This window comes from Myotis yumanensis, unplaced genomic scaffold (assembly GCF_028538775.1).
Source record: "Myotis yumanensis isolate MYYU_CA2020_CCGP unplaced genomic scaffold, mMyoYum1.0.hap1 SCAF_2, whole genome shotgun sequence".
Taxonomy (NCBI): Eukaryota; Metazoa; Chordata; class Mammalia; order Chiroptera; family Vespertilionidae; genus Myotis; species Myotis yumanensis.
Genome location: NW_027223753.1, coordinates 104,286,482 through 104,307,614, shown reverse-complemented (window position 1 = coordinate 104,307,614; position 21,133 = coordinate 104,286,482). Strand labels below are relative to the sequence as shown.

General features: G+C 46.3%; 1 protein-coding gene across 1 annotated transcript in view; it reads left to right on the top strand.

Annotated features, from left to right (window-relative positions):
* The window catches only part of SLC9A9 (solute carrier family 9 member A9), a 766,430-nt gene that overhangs the window by 515,914 nt on the left and 229,383 nt on the right, over nt 1-21,133 (top strand). Inside the window, 1 exon segment of the mRNA XM_070403739.1 lies at nt 887-1,040. Coding sequence (XP_070259840.1) covers nt 887-1,040 — 154 coding nt within the window.

Sequence of the window (21,133 nt, the reverse complement as noted above, 5' to 3'; positions counted from 1 at the left end):
CTAGAAGGAGTCAATGGAGGTAAAAGGGGGACATCTGTAAGACTTTCAACAGTAAAAATAAATTAAATATATGTATATATATAAAATATATATGTACACACACACACACACACACACACACACACAACTATCATATGCCTTGGTGATTTCAGTCCTGGAAATTTATCTCGGAGAAATGAAAACTTAAGTTTACAAACACAACAGTCTTATTCGTAATAGCCCAAACTGGAAACAACCCAGATGTCCTTCAATAGGTGGATGGTTAGACAAACTATCAAACATCCATACTATGGAATACCTCTCAGCAATAAAAGGGAACGAATTATTGATATATTTAGCCTCCTGGATGAGTATCCAGAGAATCATACTGGGTGAAAAATCCAATTCTAAAAGGCTATATACTTCTTGATGTCATTTATATAACATTCTTGAAATGGCAACATTATAGAAATATAAAATTGATTACTGGTTGCAAGATATGGAAGAGAGAGTTTGTAAGAGGGACTGTGTAGGAAGAAAGTAGATATGGTTATAAAAGGATGACATGGGGGATCTTTGTGGCAATGGGAATGTAGATCTTGACTATCTCAGTGTCAAAATCGTGGTTGTCATATTGCACTAGAATTTGCAAGATGTCATCATTGGAGGGAAAGGGCAAACAAAAAGTCCGTTATTTCTTACAACTGCCTGTGAATCTATCATTACATAATTATAAATAAAAAGTTTAATTTTAAAAAAATTAACTGTGTTTGAAAAGTAATTTTGTTTGTTAGCAAATTATAAAGATAAATTCAATTAAATGAGAATTATGATGTTTATTCTCTCTCTCTCTCTCTCTCTCTCTCTCTCTCTCTCTCTCTCTCTCTCTCTTGGTTTTCTCTGAAAGGTCTGCGAGGAGCCATAGCATTTGCCTTAGCTATTCGGGACACGGGATCTCAGCCCAAACAAATGATGTTCACCACCACACTGCTGCTTGTGTTCTTCACAGTCTGGGTGTTCGGAGGAGGAACGACCCCCATGCTGACTTGGCTTCAGATCAGGTTAGGGGCACTATTTAAGGGAGGACACCTGAGAAGGCATGGCTGGGCAGTTCCAGTCTGTAGTTGCTGACTTGCTCAAAAGTACCATGGCAGGTCTGTGTGCTAATTGCCCAGGGAAAAGTGCACAGTCAGTCACAAGGTGACACAATATGATCTATCATCAACTGACCTGAATTTTCCAAGAGTCCTAGAAACCTCAGGGTGATGTCTGTTTATAGTATGTCCCTAGAAATGATTAATTTATCTATGAATTCCTCCATTCAACACTCTTGAGTACATTGTGGTTGGAGTTTACAAAAATGAGTAAGACACAGGTCTTGTCCTCAAGATGCTTACAATCCATAAGGATTTATACAGAAAAATCTCTAATACCAAGGAGAAAGTGAGTTAATTTTATTTTTAATTTCTCACAGCATTTAAGATAGAACCAGGGACACAGAACATGCTTAAATATACTTGGTTAGTGAGCCATGTGTTTAGCCAGAGGGAGTCTACAGACACAGTCAGACAATGTTTAACTTGTGTCAGTGCCTCAGTAAGGAGCCCTCCAATTAGCAATCATCCAATCAATTGGATGATTACTGCTAACCTGAAGCATGCATGTAGCAGCTGAGGTAGTTGGACAAAAATTGATAGCTTGTGCCAATTGCAAAAATGAGTAAATCTATTTTTAATGCTATCTCTATTTAAGTGTTTCTTTGATCTGGATCCTCATTATCATATTCCAGAATGTAATGGTACTTCAGGTAAATCACATTTTCTTTCTCAAAGTCATATATCTTTATGGGTCACACAATCCCTCCCTGGACCCTCCATTCTCTGTAAGGAAAATTCACACCCATATCTGACTGCCTGAAAAAGGACTTCCAATAAGATTCTTATAGACAAGGACTTTTATTCCAGCACCAATATAGTGCCTGGCACTTCATACGATTGAATAAATAATTGCTACATGAAAAATTAAATGAATATAACCACAAATATAATATTCTTTTGTTAAGCATTTACTGATCATTTTCTACCCATTTGACAAAGAGAAAGCAGAAGCAGGAAGTTTATTTAGTATAAGTCGTTTAGTATAAGAAAGCTTATGCCTAAACTGCCTAAGCTGGGCCAAGTGGCTATGCATTAAAACAAATTCAAGGGGAAAAAGGACCTCTTGATGTATTGTGAATACTGGCTAAGCTTATAAAAGGGCTTTGACAAAAGGTAAGTGGAGAGGTTATGAAATGTTTGTTGAATTATTTTCTAGCATAAAAGTGTGACCTGCAATTTCTTTCCCTGTGGCAGCTACCCGTAGGCTCCTATGATAAGCACACACATTGCACTAAACTCTACAGCACCAGGTCCCTGGAAACTGTTAGTAAGAAAGAGGTGTGTCCAGATTTCTGGAAAATAAAATTCAGCAGGTAGATTCATGCATGGGAAAATTAGGGCTTGGAAAACAAAAATTAGAGGATACTAAGCCCACAAGATAAAAGTATCAAATGTACTATCAGGTAAATTAGAGTACTCAGAAAATGAAATGATGTCAATATTTCTTAAATTAATGCAAATGTAACTTATTTTCTACGATTGTCTTTCATTATCCTGAAGAGATTGTCCCCAAATCAGTTAATTAAAGTATTTACCCAACTCTCCTCGAGGGATTTCCAAAGGCATCCCCTGACTCCACACAGTGCCATAACTTCTGCAGTCTCTTATGTCCAGGTGGGCAGGGAGAGTGAGTTGTAACAATTGGCTCTAGGCAGGTTAGGTCAATTATCTAGGTTAAAGGACAGAGCCTAATAAGGAAAGATGGCGATGTCGACCACAACCTTCACAGGTGAGGGGCTGGAGTCAACTTAGCCAGTGCTACATGGCCTCCTGGGGCACAGCATGAGATTGCCTAGTCAAGGAGATGCCCCAGTAGGAACTGGCTTCAAATGGCCTAACTGATTCAATGCCAGGCTTGGCCACCAGCCAGAAAGGGAGAGAAATAAAGGCAGGGATTAATGTATTTAGGGAAAGGAGCTGGCAGGGCTCCAATCTGATAAGCAAGGTGTTAATCTCAATTGGGAACTGGAGTGTTCATCTGAAATCAGGGAAGAAACTCAGTCAGAGAGAACAGGGCCCAGTCATGAGGAAATCAGAGGAAGAAAAATAAAGATTATACATACCTCAGTACCCAGGAAGTCAATGCAAGCAGACAGGGTACAGGCAACAAGGCAAAATTAAAACCAATGGCTCTCAAGGTTGACTGAGCATCAGAACCAGCTGGAGGTTTCAGTAACCCCAGACCACCGGGCCGCACCTCTAACAGTCTGGTCAGGGCCTGAGAATGTGCATTTCTTCCACATGTCGGGCAATGGTGCTGCTGCTGGTTCCAGGATCACACTTTGAGAACTTCCTAACCCCAAGTGGAGATGGGGCTAATATGAAATGCCACCAGATCTGAATGGGGTTGCCCAGGGCCAGGCACACCAAGCTTTCAGCTTAAACTCCTAAGCACTGATATTGGAGGAAGACAGGGGCTAACTTGAGGAGTAAGAGTCACTATGCATTGATTAATGGAGGGAAATAGAGCATCTATCTATATAAAAGCCTAAGCAACTGAACGACCAGTTGACCGGTCACTATGACGAGCACTGACCACCAGGGGACAGATGCTCAATGCACAGGATCGGGCTCCCTTCTGTCTGGATTGGGCCTGTGAGGATCGAGCCGAAACTGGCTATCCAACATCACCTGAGGGGTCCCAGATTGGGAGAGGGCGCAGGCCGGGCCGAGGGACCCCACCCATGCACCAGGCCTCTAGTAATACAATAAACATAAAAGAACAGGACATAAATTAAAGTGTGTACAAATTAATATTCAAGTGTAACATAAATTTGGCTCAACCATGTTATGCTGACACCAGCATGTGCTCTGCTTCACTGTTGCAGTTCAGAGAGAACATCAAAAAAAACCCTCCATGCCACTAAAAATTCTATTTATTTGTTTATTTTTAATTTATTGGGGTGACACGAATTAATAAAACAGTTTCAAGTGTTAAACTCAATAGCACATCATCTGCACACTGCATCATGTGCTCATACCCAGAGTCAAGTCTGTTTCTGCCACAACTTGTCCCGTTTTGCCCTCTTCTGCCTCCCCAATCCCTCTCCCTCTGGCAATCACCATATTGTTATATATATAGTATAATATAATATATATATATATATAAATTTTATTAATCCCTTCATCTTTTTTTACCCAATCCAACACCCTCCCATATGACAGTTGTCAGTCTGTTCTATGTATCTATGATTCTGTTTCTATTTCATTTGTTAAATTATTTTATCAGATTCCACCTATAAGTGAGATGAAAGTTAACTGTCTTTTAGATTATATTTAGCAAAATCTCCCTTTGTTTACATAAAAATATTTCATTAACCAACTTTCATATCAAACTGTTTGCATAAAATAGCAGAATGTTAGTAATTGAGGCTTTAATACAATAACAATGTGGAAATCCAGGGGCAGGAATGTGAATGGAATATTGAATGAGCCCAAGTATCCTCGTTCACTGTGTGATTTATATACTTTGCATCGCCTTTCCTTCTTGATTGTTTTAATTTTACTTTTTTTTCCTCTTAAATTATTAGACGTAAATTTGAGTTGTTTACCAAAAACTTGAGTTGACTTTTTTATTCCTATAAAATTTGCCATTTAGTCACAAACTACTATAGTAGGATGCAGATATAGTGTTTTATATAAGGAAAAAGTTATACTACTAGTATGAATTGAACTTTGATGGAAATGATTGTAAAACAATAATGATCCTGTGCTCAGAGAAATTTGGAACGATCTTTACATATGAAATAACTTCTCCATTGAATTAAGTCTTATCTTAGGCACGTTCAAACTTCTTGTCCTAAAGCTGTTTTATTTTAGTTTTAGAATAATATAATATTTTAATGCAGCAACTCAAATAAATCACAGATCTTTGCCTTTCAAAATTCTAGAGAAAATGAGAAGACTCCTGCAGTATTATCATGGAGGTATTCATATAAAATTAAAAAAAATGTTTCTTGATCAGGACCCAGCTGTCCTTCCTTCTGTGGAATACATTAGTGCTGGTGGTGAAACAAACCAACTTCCAGTCTCCAAGGAGGAGCTCTGCTCTTAGCCAGGAAACAAAACTTCACCTATAGAGGCCAGTAAACAGGATAATCGCCACATGATTGCACATGCTTACAGATAATCTCCAAGACCAACAGGGCAGCTCTCTCTAGCAATGTAATGAATGTGGGTGATAACCCAATCCTTTCTTTAGGGTAGAGCACCACATGGAGCTAACAAAATGCACAAGAATAAAGGCTGTACTACAGTACAAACCACTCCAGGGCTCCCCATATAGGAATGCTGGACCCATATCTTCAAAATACTGAACCACAGTACAGAAAGCCTTGCACACCAGCTGCAGAACCTGTATTTTAAATGGCATTAGAATGTGCTTTCAGGAAGATGGCTTCTACAGCTTCCATATTTGAGCTCCTAACATCTGAAACAGTAACAACCAGCTTTCACTGAATACTTATTCTGTGCCAAATAGCCTATCTAATAATAGACAAACATGGTAATTAACCGTACCTCCAACACGCTTCCCATTGGCTAATCAGGGCGATATGCAAATTAACTGCCAACCAAGATGGCGGCCGGCAGCCAGGCAGCTGAAGCGAAAGGAGGCTTGCTTGCTCCAGTGAAGGAGGAAGCCAAGGTTCCCCGCCTGCCGCTGCTGGGCTCTGAGCTTGCACTCTAAGAAACAATGTTGCAATTATAGAAGCTAAACAAACCCCATGCTTTCAGCCAGCCGCTGAGCTGGAGTTGCAACAGTGTTTCAATTATAGAAGCCAAACAAACCCTAGATTCCTGCTTTCAGCAGCCGAGGCCTCAGAGCTGGAGCCAGCCTCAGAGCTAAAGCTGGCTCTCAGTTCCAGTGACAGCCATAGAAGGTAAATAAATCCCAGAATAAAAAAAAAGAAAAGAAAAAAAGGAGAGGTTGGGAGCTTCAGTCACCTGCCAGCCTGAAAACGGCCCTCAGCCCCTCACCCAGACTGGCCAGGCACCCCAGTGGGGACCCCCAACCTGAAGGGGGTGTGAGCAGCTGCAAACAGCCATCATCCCCTCATCAAGGCTGGCCAGGCACCCAAGCGGGACCCCCACCCTGATCCGGGACACCCTTCAGGGCAAACCAGCTGGCCCCCATCCGTGCACCAGGCCTCTATCCTATATAGTAAAAGGGTAATATGCCTCCCAGCACTGGGATCAGTGAAGCCACGAGACCTCACTGCCCCTGTGTCAAGCGGAGCCGCGAGGCCTCCCAGCACTGGTATCAGCGGAGCAGCGAGGCCTCCTAGCACCAGGATCAGCTGAGCCGCGAGGCCTCCCAGCACTGGGATCAGCGGAGCCGTGAGGCCTCCTGGCCCCTGGAGTAGCGTGACAGGGGGCAGCGCCCAAACCTCCTGATCGGCCCTGCTCTGTGCATGATAGGGGGGGAGCTCCCCAACCCCCTGATCGGCCCTGCTCTGTGTGTGACAGGGGGTGGTGCCCCAACTCCCCTATCGGCCCTACTCTGTGCGTGACAGGGGGGAGCTCCCCAACCCCCTGATCGGCCCTGCTCTGTGCTTGACAGGGAGTGATGCCGCAACCTCCCCATCAACCCTGCCTTGAGTGTGACAGGGGGTGGCGCCCCAACTTCCCAATCGGCCCTGCTCTAAGCCTGACCAGGGGCTGCACCTAGGGATTGGGCCTGCCCTCTGCCACCCGGGAGCAGGCCTAAGCCAGCAGGTCGTTATCTCCCGAGGGGTCCCAGACTGTGAGAGGGCACAAGTGGGGGTCGGGGACACGCCCCCCCCCCCCCCCCCCCCGCCAGTGCACAAATATTTGTGCACCGGGCCTCTAGTTAGATAATAAATGGCAAGGCACATAACTTTCCTATGACTCAGCCTCTAACATATAAAATGGGAATGATAATAGTAGCTACCTCTTATGGTGGGTGAGGTCTGGCAAAGTGGCCTAGTATCATACCACTGTTAGGCTGCAGAGCCAAACAACCTGAGTAACCTGAGCCCAGGGCATGCATGCCTAACTCTTCTTCTACCATAGAGAAATGAGCTTATTCCTAATGCCTGCAATTCACCTTGATTAACAAATCCTCTGGGGAAAAAGAGATGTGCTTTTATACCCAAGACAAGCCTATTAGAAAGAAACACAGGAAATCTTCATCCGTCCTGAGTGATGGGGTTGACTTGCTCATGCAGCACACAAGTTTTTTGGTGCAACTTTCTTCTTTGATCCAGAACAGTTAAAGGTAAAGAAGACCAGTTATGGTCCAAAGTAGCCAGGCAGGAAAGTTTGTTTTCAATAGGAATTTGGAATTATGGGAATTTGTCACCCTCTTACCTGCCTCCCAATCCTATTCAGGATCTTAAGTCAGATGGATGTCAGCTTCTTTCACAAATCAAACAAACCACATACACTGGCCCATGTCCTTTGCAGAGTGCATAATTCAGTTAGTGCATTTTCTCCACTATCAGTATTTCAAGTGAATATTTCAATTTAATTTTTGGTTTATGGCCCATTCCTATTATATGCCATCCTACAATGAGCAGGAGCTGCACAGCACCTGGGCCAGGCTTGGGCTCATCCCTGGTCGCCTGCAATTTCACGCACTACTTCCTCCCTCAGGGGATATTGGACTGCCGCTGGCCTGCAGAATCGAGCCAAAACTGGCAGTCTGACATCCCCAGAGGGGTCCTGGATTGCAAGAAGGCACAGGCCAGGCTGAGGGACCCCACTCGTGCACAAATCTGTGCACCAGGCCTCTAGTATAATAAAATGGAGGAATACATATAATTAAGTTCCCTCAATATCTAACTAAATTCTATTTGGTTTCCAGTCTTGTATCTAGTCTCATGCATGTTGAATGATTTGCTTCAGTGGTCTATTAGCATAGCAAATCAGCATATACACTTGGAGGTAGATGGTGTGGATCCCAACTCTCCTCCCTCTCTTACTAGCTGTGGGACTTTGAGTAATAAATTCAATATCTCTATGCCTCAATTTTTTTATTTGTAAAGTTGGAATAATAATAACTACCTGTTTACATTGTCATAAGCAGTAAATGCTCAACAAATGTTGCTATAACAGAATGACTATGAGCCTTTTCTAATCCAAAGGTGTACACACACACACACACACACACACACACACACAAAAAGTGTTATCAATTAATTGTATTTGTGAAAACATGACTTTCATGAAAAATAAAAAGAAATACTGGTCCTTGAGGAACTTAGTTCATTTTATGTAATAACTAGATTTATCAATTTTGTAGCCAGCTCCTATTTCTGAATTCAAAATTATAAACTTCTTAAAGAAAAATGCTCACAAAAACATTTTATTTATCCAACAACTCAGAGAGAATCTTTATAGAACATGCTTCTATTTCTTTCTTAGTATAACCTCTGCTTAGGATATTTTCTGATATTTAATTATCACCATTTCATTCATATATATATATATATATATATATATATATATATATAATTTTGTATTGATTTTGTACCAATTTGTATATTTTGTACCAATTCATATAAGTTGACAGACCTGAGAAATACCCTCAGTCATTAAACATAGAAAACCAATGTATTCATTTGAATATAGACTCATATTTTATGTTTTCCACCCTTAACCCACATTTAAAATTATGTTCCATTTTCCATAGGTTCTTCTAAAAATGGTTCATAACTGAAAATATTTATTGCTGAAATCAATTTAGTTTAATATACTCTATTAGAGGTATTGTATGACTCTAGAAACCTATTGTAGACCTAAAAGTATCCTAGATTTATAATTAGTATTATGAATTAGAAGCTTGTAAATTTGCTTCCAATGCCATCTGGACTCTTTAATATGCTTTATATGTGTGTACAGAATCTGTTCAGTTCCAGAGATAATAGTCCTTATCTTGAAAACTGCCATGTTATTTTTTATTTCTCCAACATGCTCTTGTGAACATCAATACACTTCACTTATTTATTAAGTTTATCAAACAATGAACATTCTGTCCTATTGAAAAGAATTTATTAGCCTGTTATTATAAAGTATTATGCAATACAGGTGCCAGAAAAGCACACCTTTGGGCCCCACTCCAGATATTCTGATTCAGAAACTCTGGAGGCAAAGCCCATAGGTATGTTATGGTAAGCATTCCAGGGGTCCTTGTAAATGCTCCAGTTTAAGAACCAGTGCCTTAGTCTGATAATGGAAAGAACCAATGCTAAAGATATTGAGCTTATCTCCTCTAAGATTCTACACAAAATCCCCACCTATTGCATAAGGAAACTCCTCTACCAAACCTGGGAGACATAGCAGCTCTACCTAATTCATAGAAACAAACACAAGCATGGTTCCTCATATTGCTCTTAAACTGTTCAACATAGTGTTCCTTTCTATCTAAAAATAAAATCCAAGCTGGTTGATTCGCACATTTCTGTCTGAATTAATCCTGGCCACTCTTCCATTCCACAATATCTCATCTGTCAAGTTGTAGATGATATGACTTTAGCCAAAACAATATAAGATGAGACTCCTGAATTTCTCAAGGTTTTAAGCACCAACTATGTAGTGACCCCAGCAACACTATGAAACAGGCCAGGATGAGTGCATATTGGGCAGGTAATGTACAAAACTTCTGAGCAAGATCTCCTAGGGGCTTTAAAGCCTTTCTGTGAAAACCCTAAGTGGGAACCACATGTCTCCTTTCAGCCAAATCTTGTTCTTTTTTTTTTCTTTATTGAAACCATTTATTTTATTTTTCAATCACAGTTTACATACACTATATTGGATTATATTATACTAGAGGCTAGGTGCACAGATTCATGCACTGGTGGGGTCCCTCAGCCTGGCCTGCACTCTCTTGCAATCCAGGACCTCTCAGGGGATGTCGGACTGCTGGTTTCAGCCTGATCCCCACAGGCCAGGCTGAGGGACCCCATTGGCGCATGAATCCGTGCACTGGTATGCATATAAGATCTTTGGTTAATCTCTTCCCACCCTCCCCTCTTCCATCTGAGATTCATCAGTCTGTTCCATGTTTCCATGTCTGTACGTTGAGCATCTGCCCCTTGGTAGTCATTGCGTGTCATAGCTACCGGTCGAATGGTCAAATGGTCAGACAGTCGCTTAGGCTTTTATATATATAGACTAGAGGCCCGGTGCACAAAAATTTGTGCACTTGGGGGGGGGGGGAGGGGGTCCCTCAGCCCGGCCTGTGCCCTCTCACAGCCTGGGACCCCTCAGGAAATAACGACATGCTGGCTTAGGCCTGCTCCCGGGTGGCAGAGGGCAGGCCCAATCCCTAGGTGCAGCCCCTGGTCGGGCTCAGAGCAGGGCCGATTGGGGAGTTGGGGCGCCGCCCCCTGTCATGCACAGAGCAGGGCGGATGGGGAGGTTGCGATGCCACCCCTAGTCACGCTCAGGGTAGGGCCGATTGGGGGGTTGGGGCACCGCCCCGTCACACTCAAGGCAGGGTCGATGGGGAGGTTGCGGCGCCATCCCCTGTCACACACAGAGCAGGGCCGATCAGGGGGTTGGGGAGCTCCCCCCTGTCACTCACAGAGCAGGGCCCATCAGGGGTTTGGGGAGCTCCCCCCTGTCACGCAGAGCAGGGCCCATCAGGGGGTTGAGGAGCTCCCCCCTGTCATGCACAGAGCAGGGCCGATCAGGGGGTTGAGGAGCTCCCCCCTGTCACGCACAGAGTAGGGCCAATAGGGGAGTTGGGGCACCGCCCCCTGTCACACACAGAGCAGGGTCTGTGGGGGGGGGGGGGAGTTGGGGCGCCACACCGTGTCACACACAGAGCAGGGCCGATCAGGGGGTTGGGGCGCCGCCACTGTCACACTCAGGGCAGGGCCGATGGGGAGGTATGGCTCTACCCCGTCTCACATAGAGCAGGGCCTGTGAGGGGGGGTTGGGGCGCCGCCACTGTCACACACAGAGCCGCAGGGCAATCAGGGGGTTTGGGCACTGCCCCCTGTCACGCTGATCCCGGTGCCGGGAGGCCTCGCAGCTCTGCTGATCCCGCCCGGCCGGGTCACAGATCCGGGTCCCAGACCGCAGACAGCCTTGCCTGCTGCCGCCTGCCTTCAGTATGCAAATTAGCCGCCATCTTGTTGCTTCAGGGTGGGGTCCCCACTGGGGTGCCTGGCCAGTCTGGGTGAGGGGCTGAGGGCTGTTTTCAGGCTGGCGGGCGACTGAAGCTCCAAACCTCTCCTTTTTTTCTTTTTTTTTTATTCTGGCATTTATTTACCTTCTATGCCTGTCAGTGGAGCTGAGAGCCGGCTTTCTCTCTGAGGCTCCGCTGAAAGCAGGTTTCTGGCCTTTGTTTTCTGTATTCGAAACAATGTTGCCACTCCAGCTCTGAGATCCCGGCTGACTGACAGGAGGTTTCTGGGCTTTTGTTTATCTTCTATAAATGTTACTATGTTTCCAACTGAAGCTCAGAGGCCGGCGGGGAACGTTGGAGTTCTCTGTCACTGAAGGAAGCAAGCCTCCCTGTTCGCATCAGCTGCCTGGCTGCCGGCCGCCATCTTGGCTGACAGTTACTTTGTATATCTCCCTGATTAGCCAATGGGAAGGGTAGCGGTCGTACGCCAATTACCATGTTTCTCTTTTATTAGTGTAGATTAGTTTCAGGTCTATACCCTAGTGCAAGCATGTCAAACTTGCAACCTGCAGCTGCATGCAGCCCACAATGAATATTTTTGTGGCCCAGCCAATATAATGGTATGTAAGAAACGTTTTAATAAAAATTTTGTAACTTAATTTTTACAATATCCTGTTATACATAATCTACACTAATAAAAGAGAAAAATGATAATTAGCGTACGACCGCTACCCTTCCCATTGGCTAATCAGCATATCCTTATGCAAATTAACTGTCAGCCAAGATGGCGGCCGGCAGCCAGGCAGCTGGAAGCGAATATGAGGCTTGCTTGCTCCCGAGACTACAGACTCCAACGTTCCCCGCCTGACTTGCCGGCCTCTGAGCTGGCAGTTTGAAACATTCTAACAAATATAGGCCTGGATCTCAGAGCTGGAGTTATACATTGTTTCGATTATAGAACGGCAAACAAACCAGCAGGGGAAGCCTCAGAGCTAGAGCCAGAGCTAAAGCTGGCCCAGAAGAAAAAAAAAAAGAAAAAAAGGAGTGGTTGGGAGCTTCAGTCAAAACCACCAGCCTGAAAGCAGCCCTCAGCCCCTCACCCAGACTGGCCAGGCACCCCAGTGGGGACACCCACCCTGAAGGGTGTGTGACCAGCTGCAAACAGCCATCATCCCCTCATCCAGGCTGGCCAGGCACCCCAGTGGGGACACCCACCCTGATCCAGGACACCCTTCAGGGCAAACCAGGCAGCCCCCAGGCCTCTATCCTATATAGTAAAAGGGTAATATGCCTCCCAGCACCAGGATCAGCAGAGCCAAGAGGTCTCCTGGCACCAGATCAGCATGACAGGGTGCAGCGCCCAAACCCCCTGATCGCCCTGCGGCTCTGTGTGTGACAAGGTGTGGCATCCCAACCCCCTGATCGGCCCTGCTCTGTGTGTGACAGGGAGTGGCGCCCCAACCCCCCCCCCCCCCGCCGCCCCCCACGGGCCCTGCTCTGTCTGTGACAGGGTAGAGCCATAACCTCCCCATCGGCCCTGCCCTGAGTGTGACAGTGGTGGCGCCCCAACCCCCTGATCCGCCCTGCTCTGTGTGTGACAGGGGGCGGTGCCCTAACTCCCCTGTCGGCCCTACTCTATGAGTGACGGGGGAGCTCCCCAACCTCCTGATGGGCCCTGCTCTGTGCGTGACGAGGGGGGAGCTCCCCAACCCCCTGATTGGCCATGCTCTGTGCATCAAGGGGTGGTGCCGCAACCTCCCCATTGACCCTGCCTTGAGTGTGATAGGGGGCGGTGCCCCAACCCCCCAATCAGCCCTACCCTGAGCGTGACTGAGGGTGGCATCGCAACCTCCCAATCCGCCCTGCTCTGTGCATGACAGGGGGCGGAGCCCCAACTCCCCAATCAGCCCTGCTCTGAGCCCGACCAGGGGCTGCACCTAGGGATTGGGCCTGCCCTCTGCCACCCAGGAGCAGGCCTAAGCCAGCAGGTCGTTATCTCTGGAGGGGTCCCAGACTGCGAGAGGGCACAGGCCAGGCTGAGGGACCACCCCCCCCAGTGCACAAACTTTTGTGCACCGGGCCTCTAGTTATTAATAATAAACTACGTTCGCTAATGACTGATTACTGTCATCATGTTGCATTCATTTCCCTTATACACCTTATACACAGGCACACCATTTCTCTCCACTAATGCTAGCAGCAAATATTTTAGCAGCCAATTGCCACGTCACTAGTCTTGTACTGACTTGTGTGGTGTGCACAACAGGAAATATTTTGCTTTTGGAGAACAAGAAAAATAGGTTTATTTGTGTTATGCTTATTAATTTGTGCTGTTATTTAGTATCTGTTAAGTTAATGCTCAAGAAAAAATATTAATTTTTATTAAAATGTTCTATTATTTTATGTTAATGACTAGAGGCCTGGTGCACAAAAATTTGTGCACTCGGGGGGGGGGGGGGGGAGTCCCTCAGCCTGGCCTGTGCCCTCTCACAGTCTGGGACCCCTCGTGGGATGTCCACTTGCCAGCGGGGAGCAGGCCTAAGCTGCAGTCGGACATCCTTAGCGCTGCTGAGGAGGCGGGAGAGGCTCCCACCACCACCACTGTGCTGGCAGCCATCAGCCTGGCTTGTGGCTGAGCAGAGCTCCCCCTGTGGGAGCGCACTGACCACCAGGGGGTAGCTCCTGCATTGAGCATCTGCCCCTTGGTGGTCAGTGTGTGTCATAGTGACCAGTCATTCCCAGTGCTTTTGCTGTTAGGGTCAATTTGCATATTGCCCTTTTATTATATAGGATAAAGGCCTGGTGCACGGGTGGGGGCTGGCTGGTTTGCCCTGAAGGGTGTCCCGGATCAGGGTGGAGGTCCCGCTGGGGTACCTGACCAGCCTGGGTGAGGGGCTGAGGGCCATTTTCAGGCTGCCCAGAGCCCTTTCAGGGTGGGGGTGTCCCACTGGGGTGCCTGGCCAGCCTAGGTGAGGGGCTGATGGACGTTTTCAGGCTGGCCACGCCTGCGGGCTGGAAGCAGGTATCTGGGGTTTATTTATCTTCTATAATTGAAACATTGTAGCCTTGAGCAGAGTGCAGGGCCAGCCAGGGCAGGCAGGAAGCTTGGCTTCCTCCATTGCCAGGGGCAACCCAAGCCTCCTGCCCACTCCAGCTCCATGGCTGCCATCTTAGTTGGGTTAATTTGCATATTTGCTCCTGATTGGCTGGTGGGCGTGGTTGGTGGGCATGGCTTGTTGGTGTACCGGAGGTACAGTCAATTTGCATGTTTCTCTTTTATTAGTGTAGATTACTCATTTATTTCAGTCCTTTGTATTCAGCATGTCTCTATTGAAATAAACCTACATTTCTATGAAAATTGAAGCTTTTGTTTTTTTGTGGCCCACATGAACTTAAACCTTGCTTATTTGGCCTATGTTAACCTTTCAGTTTGATATGGTTTCCCTAGTGATTAGACATTATATAACTTACTAAGTGATCACCCTAATAAAGTTCATACCCATAGGACACCATACATAATTATTAGAATACTAGAGGCCAGGTGCACGGATTCATGCACCAGTGGGGTTCCTCAGCATGGCCTGCAGTGATCGGCTGCAACCAGCAGTCTAACATCCCCCAAGGGATGTAGTAGTGTGCAAAGCGGCAGGTGTCTGGGGAGGAGCCCAAGCCTGGGCTAGGCGCCGTGTTGCTCCTGTTCATCCCAGCCCCACTGTGCCTGCCACGGCAGCAGGCTCGCTGCTGCACAGCTGCTCAGCTGTGGGTGCCACCGCAGCTGCACTCCCTGGCTGTGAGCCCAAGCGTCTGGTGCCTGTCAGTCAGCTGAGCAGTGCTCCCACTGTGGGAATGCGCTTACCACCATTTACAGCTCCTACATTGAGCATCTGCCCCCTGGTGGTCAGTGCACATCAAAGCGACCAGTCAATCTATCAACCGGTCAACTGGTCACTTAGTCTTTTATATATATAGATTATTAACTGTATTCCCTATGCTGTAATGTACATCCCCATGATCATTCTGTAACTACCAATTTGTATTTCTTAATCCCTTCACCTTTTTACTCATCCCTCCAATGCCCCTCACATCTGGCTATTGTCAAAATGTTCTCTGTATCTAGGAGTCTGTTTTTGTTCTGCTTGTTAGTTTGTCTTTTAGATTCAATCATTGATTGATGTGTCTTTATTGCCATTTTATTGTTTATATGTATATATATTATATACTAATAAAAGCGTAATATACTAATTAGAGCGGATGTCTTCCGGACAAAGCCGCAGCAGCTGCCCGAGGCTCAGGCAAGCCACGGATGGTGGCTACCACTGCAAGGGCCAACCTGAGGCTCAGGCAAGCTGCAGTGGCTGTGAGGGCCAAGGCTCAGGCAGCTGCAGAGGCCGGCAGTGGCAGCAGCAGAGGCATGATGAGGGTGACGCCTTTCCTCGATTGGCCTGGTAGCCTCCTGCAGAGGGAGGCCAGAGGCAGCAGCAGCAAGGGGGTGATGGGGGTGGTGCCTTCCTCTGATCAGCCGGTTGCCTCCCACAGAGGGAGGCCAGACTACAGCTTAGGCCGCTTAAGTAGAAGATAGATAGATAGATAGATAGATAGATAGATAGATCTACACTAATAAAAGAGAAACATGGTAATTAGCATACGACCGCTACCCTTTTCATTGGCTAATCAGTGAGTATATGCAAATTAACTGTCAGTCAAGATGGCGGCCGGCAGCCAGGCAGCTGGAAGCGAACATGAGGCTTGCTTGCTGCGGACTCCAACGTTCCCCGCCTGACTTGCCGGCCTCTGAGCTACAACTCTAAGCAATTATATACTATGTTGCAAATAAGAAGATAAACAAAATTCCAGAAACCAGCTGGACTGAAAGCCAGGTGGACCAAAACTTTGTATCCATGTTTTCAGCAGCGAGGCCTCAGAGCTAAAGCTGGCCCAGAATAAAAAAAAAAAAAAAAAGAAAAGAAAACAAGGAGCGGTTGGAAGCTTCAGTCACTCGCTTCCAGAAAACAGCCCTCAGCCCCTCACCCAGACTGGCCAGGCACCCCAGTGGGGACCCCCACCCTGATCCAGGACACCCTTCAGGGCAAACCAGCCGGCCCCTACCCATGCACCAGGCCTCTATCCTATATAGTAAAAGGGTAATATGCCTCCCAGCACAGGAATCAGCGGAGCCACGAGGCCTCCCGGCACCGGGATCAGCGGAGCAGCAATGCCTCCCGGCACTGGGATCAGCATGACAGGGGGCAGCGCCCAAACCCTCTGATCGCCCTGCAGCTCTGTGTGTGACAGGGGGCGGGGCCACAACCTCTCTATCCGCCCTGCTCTGTTCGTGACAGGGAAAGGCACCCCAACCCCCTGATCAGCCCTGCTCTGTGCCTGATAGGGGGGAGCTCCCTAATCCTCTGATTGCCCTGCGGCTCTGTGTTTGACAGGGTGTAGCACACCAACCTCCTGATCGGCCCTGCTCTCTGTGTGACAGGGTGCGGCGCCCCCCTCCCCACGGGCCCTGCTCTGTGTGTAACAGGGTAGAGCCATAACCTCCCCATTGGATCTGCCCTGAGTGTGACAGGGTGCAGTGCCCCCACCCCCTGATCGGCCCTGCTCTGTGCGTGACAGGGTACGGAGCCCCAACACCCCTGATGGGCCCTGCTCTGTGCGTGACAGGGGGCAGCGCCCCAACCCCCTGATGGGCCCTGCTCTGTGCATGATGGGGCAGCGCCCCAACTCCCCAATCGGCCCTGCTCTGAGCCTGACCAGGGGCTGCACCTAGGGATTGGGCCTGCCCTCTGCCACCTGGAAGCAGGCCTAAGCCAGCAGGTCGTTATCTCCCGAGGGGTCCCAGACTGCGAGAGGACACAGGCCGGGCTGGGGGACGCCCCCCCCCCCCCCACGAGTGCACAAATTTTTGTGCACCGGGCCTCTAATATATATATATATATATATATATATATATATATATATATATATATATATATGATCTTAAAAGTGACCCTTTAACAATTCATGTAATAATGTTCAGAATAAAGCATAATGGTTTGGTGGTGATGAACTCTGTTAGCTTTTTCTTGTCTATGAAGCTCTTTATCTGTCCTTTGATTCTAAACGATAGTTTTGCTGGTTAGAGTAATCTTGGTTGTGGGTCCTTGCTTTTCAACACTTTGAGTATTTCTTGCCATTCCCTCTGGCTTGCAAAATTTCTGTTGAGGAATCAACTGACACTTTTATGGGAGCTCCCTTGCAGGTAACTAATTACTTTTTTTCTTGCTGCTTTAAAGATTTTCTCTCTGTCTTTAACCTTTTGCATTTTAATTATGATGTGTCTTGGTGTGGGTCTCTTTGGTTTCACCTGGCTTAGGACTCTCTGTATTTCCTAGGCTTCTATGTCTATTTCCTTCACGGAGTTAAGAAAATTTTCTGTCATTATTTTTTCAAATAGGTTTTTAATTTCTTGCTCTCTCTTCTGCTTCAGCACCCCCATTATTTGAATGTTGGTACACTTGAGGTTGTCCCAGAGGCTTTTTACACTATCTTCATTTTTTGGATTCTTTTATCTTTTTGCTGTTCTGATCGGGTGTTTTTTTTTTTTGCCTCCATCTATTCCAAATCACTGATTTGATTCTCAGTTTCATCAACTCTACTGTTAATGTCCTGTCAATTATTCTTCATTTCAGTGAGTGTATCCTTTATTCTGACTGGTTCTTGTTTATGGTTTCCAAATTTTTTTTATGTTGTTGAAGTTCTCATTAAGTTCACTAAGCATCCTTATAACCAGTGTTTTGAACTCTGGATCTAGTAGATTGCCTTTCTTCATTTTCTTTGGTTCTTTTTCTAGAGTTTTGTTCTGTTATTCCATTTGGGACATGTTTCTTTGTCTTCTAATTTTAGCAACCTCCCTGTATTTGTTTCTATGAATTAGATAGAGCTTCTATGTCTCCCAGGCTTGGTAGAGGAGTAACCAATGTAGTCGGTGTTCTATAGGGTCTAGTGGCACAGCCTCCTGATCACTCAAGCTGGGCACTCCAGGTTCCTGCCACAACTGTGTGGACTGAGTACATCCTCATGTGGTAGTTGAGCCTTGATTGCTTTTGGCATATGAGTGGAGGGATTTACCTCCAGGCTGATTGGCTGAAAGGACTAGCTGCTACCACCAACTTCTGTGGAGGATCAGCTGTTCAGGGACCCACACTACAGAGCAGGACTTGCTTTAGCAGGGCTTTGGTGTTAGTTGAATCCACCCCTTGTGGAGGTGGTTGGGTGGTGCTTTGACTTGGTCTGGGGTTACCCATCATGTGTGATGGCTCTGGGGCCTCCTTGGAGGTGCAGGCCAAGATCAGCCACCACCCGTGTTCTGTCCAGGGCCACCTAGCATGAGCTACAAAGAAATCTACATATTTTTTCTATTTTTGCTGGTATTGGAGGTGCCCAGGAGAAGCCAAGCTTCAAGCCAAGGCTGGCTGCTGCTAGTGTCAGGCCTGAGGTCATTTAGCATGTTGAGGCCAGATGTTGGTTGTTTGAGAGATTTTAGGAAAACCCGAAGCATGAGCCAAGATAAGCATTCATGTGGAAAAGTACTAGAAACAGTTTGAGTAGGCCTGAAAATTGGTAGAGTGAGGTCTCAGGTAATCACCATGGTGGGGCAAACTGTGTGAGCCAGGTTGACAGATACTCAGATGTGGTGTCTGCCTGCCAGCTCTGTAGGAAGATGTCTCAGAAAAGGAACAAGGAAGATACTCAGATATAGTGTCTGCTCTGCCAACACTTTTGTCTGTTAGAAAGCTGCCCCACCCCAGCTCTCATCCTGATGTCAGACAATTTATGTATTTGTTTGTTTATTTATTTATTTTTAATATATTTTTATTTCAGAGAGGAAATGAGAGGGAGAGAGAGATAGAAACATCAATGATGAGTGAGAATCATTGATCGGCTGCCTCTTGCACACCCCCTACTGGGGATCAAACCTGCAACCTGGGCATGTGCCCTGACCAAGAATTGAACTGTGACCTCCTGGTTCATAGGTCGATGCTCAACTACTGAACCATGCCAGTTGGGCCTGATGCCAGACAATTTAGTTCCTCCCTCTATGTCCCTGGTGCTTTTCAAGCTGCTTTCCCTGTGCTGCAGCTCAGAAGGAGTGAGTCCCAGTAAGATGTGTGCATGCCTTTTAAGAGGAACTGTCTGAGACTCCAGAAGCTTCTGTCTCACTCAGCCACAATCCTTACTGATATTTATAGCCAGAAGTTATGGGGACTTTTCTCCCTGGCATTTGAGCCCTGAGCTGAGTGGCCTGGTGTGAGTTCCTCAGAGGGGGACCACTACAGCGGACATATCCCTCCCAATTTTTATTCTCCACACATGGATGTGAGACCAGCCATTCTTTGTCTCTGCCCCTTCAACCAGTCTTGACATGGCTTCTTCTTTAAATCTGTAGTTGAAGAATTTTCATTCAGCTGGATTTCAGGTGTTTCTGAATGATGGTTGTTCTGTAGTTTAGTTGTAACTTTGATGCTGAAAATAGTGATTTTAAATGCAAAAGATGAAACTTGTTATTCAAAAGGCTGTAGAGAGGAGGTTCTATTTCTGGTCAAGGGGGGATAAGCATATTTACTCACCTGGGTCTTTTCCTCTGAATGAAACTAAAAGCCCTGGATAGAATACATATAGCAGTTATCTAAGGACTCAAAAATAAATGGTAGCAGATAGGTTTGGGAAGGGAACAAGAATTCAGAATACTATCAAACCAGCATTTAATTTTTCACCTCTTTCCTTTCTGGAATCTCTTGGTCATGGCTCAAAGGCAGCTCAAAGACAAGAATTGGGCAATAAAGAAGACAGAAAAAAAACTGAAAGATAAATTCTTTGTTTTCTGTCACAAGGCACAGGAAAGGGGATCCCTATGGGTCAGAATAGTGAGGGAAATACCATGTGCTTGTTTTTGTTATTTATTTCATTCTCTCATCTCAATATCAGACAATCCTGAGACAGCAGTGTGATGATGGCAGGCATTATTGAGCAGATCCCTTAAAGTCCACATTCTCCCTGAGTGGTGAATTATCAGTTCAAAGTAAATTATGAAAAGTTAAGAATTTATATATAATTTCTAGATAACCCACTGAAAAAGTTTAAACAATGAGAAATAGCAATGGAAAATCCAATGGATGATATGGAACACACATCAGATAAAAATAACCTCAAAGAAAGTATGAGGAAAAAATTGGGGGGAACAAAGAGAAAACAAATAAAATGATGGTAGAGCTAAATCCCAATCTATACTAATAAAGGGGTAATATGTTAATTAGACAGGGAGACCTTCCGGGAGACCTTCCGGAGGTCCTTTCGGACAAATGGGCCGAGGCAGAAGCAGGTTAGGGGAGATCAGGCCAGCAAGCGGGGCAGTTGGGGGCGAGCAGGCCGGCAGGGAGGGGTAGTTGGGGGCAAGTAGGCCAGCAGGGGTGGCAGCTGGGGGAGAGATCAGGCCAGCAAGGGGGTCAGTTGGGGGTGATCAAGCTGGCGGGGGGGACAGTTTGGGGCAATCAGGTCGGCAGAGGAGGCAGTTGGGGGTGAGCAGGCCAGCAAGGGGGTGCAGTTGGGGGTGATCAGGCTGGCAGGCTGAGTGGTTAGGGGCAATCAGGCAGGCAGGCAGGTGAGCGGTTTGTAGCCAGCAGTCCTGGATTGCGAGAGGGATGCCGACTGCCAGTTTAAGCCCGATCCATGTGGGATCGGGCCAAAACCGGCAGTCGGACATTCCCCGAGGGGTCCCAGATTGCAGAGGGTGCAGGCTGGTCTGCGAGACCACCCCCCCCCCCCCATGCACAAATTTCGTGCACTGGGCCACTAGTATATTAATAACTACATTGAATTTAAATGGTAAAAGAAAGATTATGAAAGTGGATAAAAATAA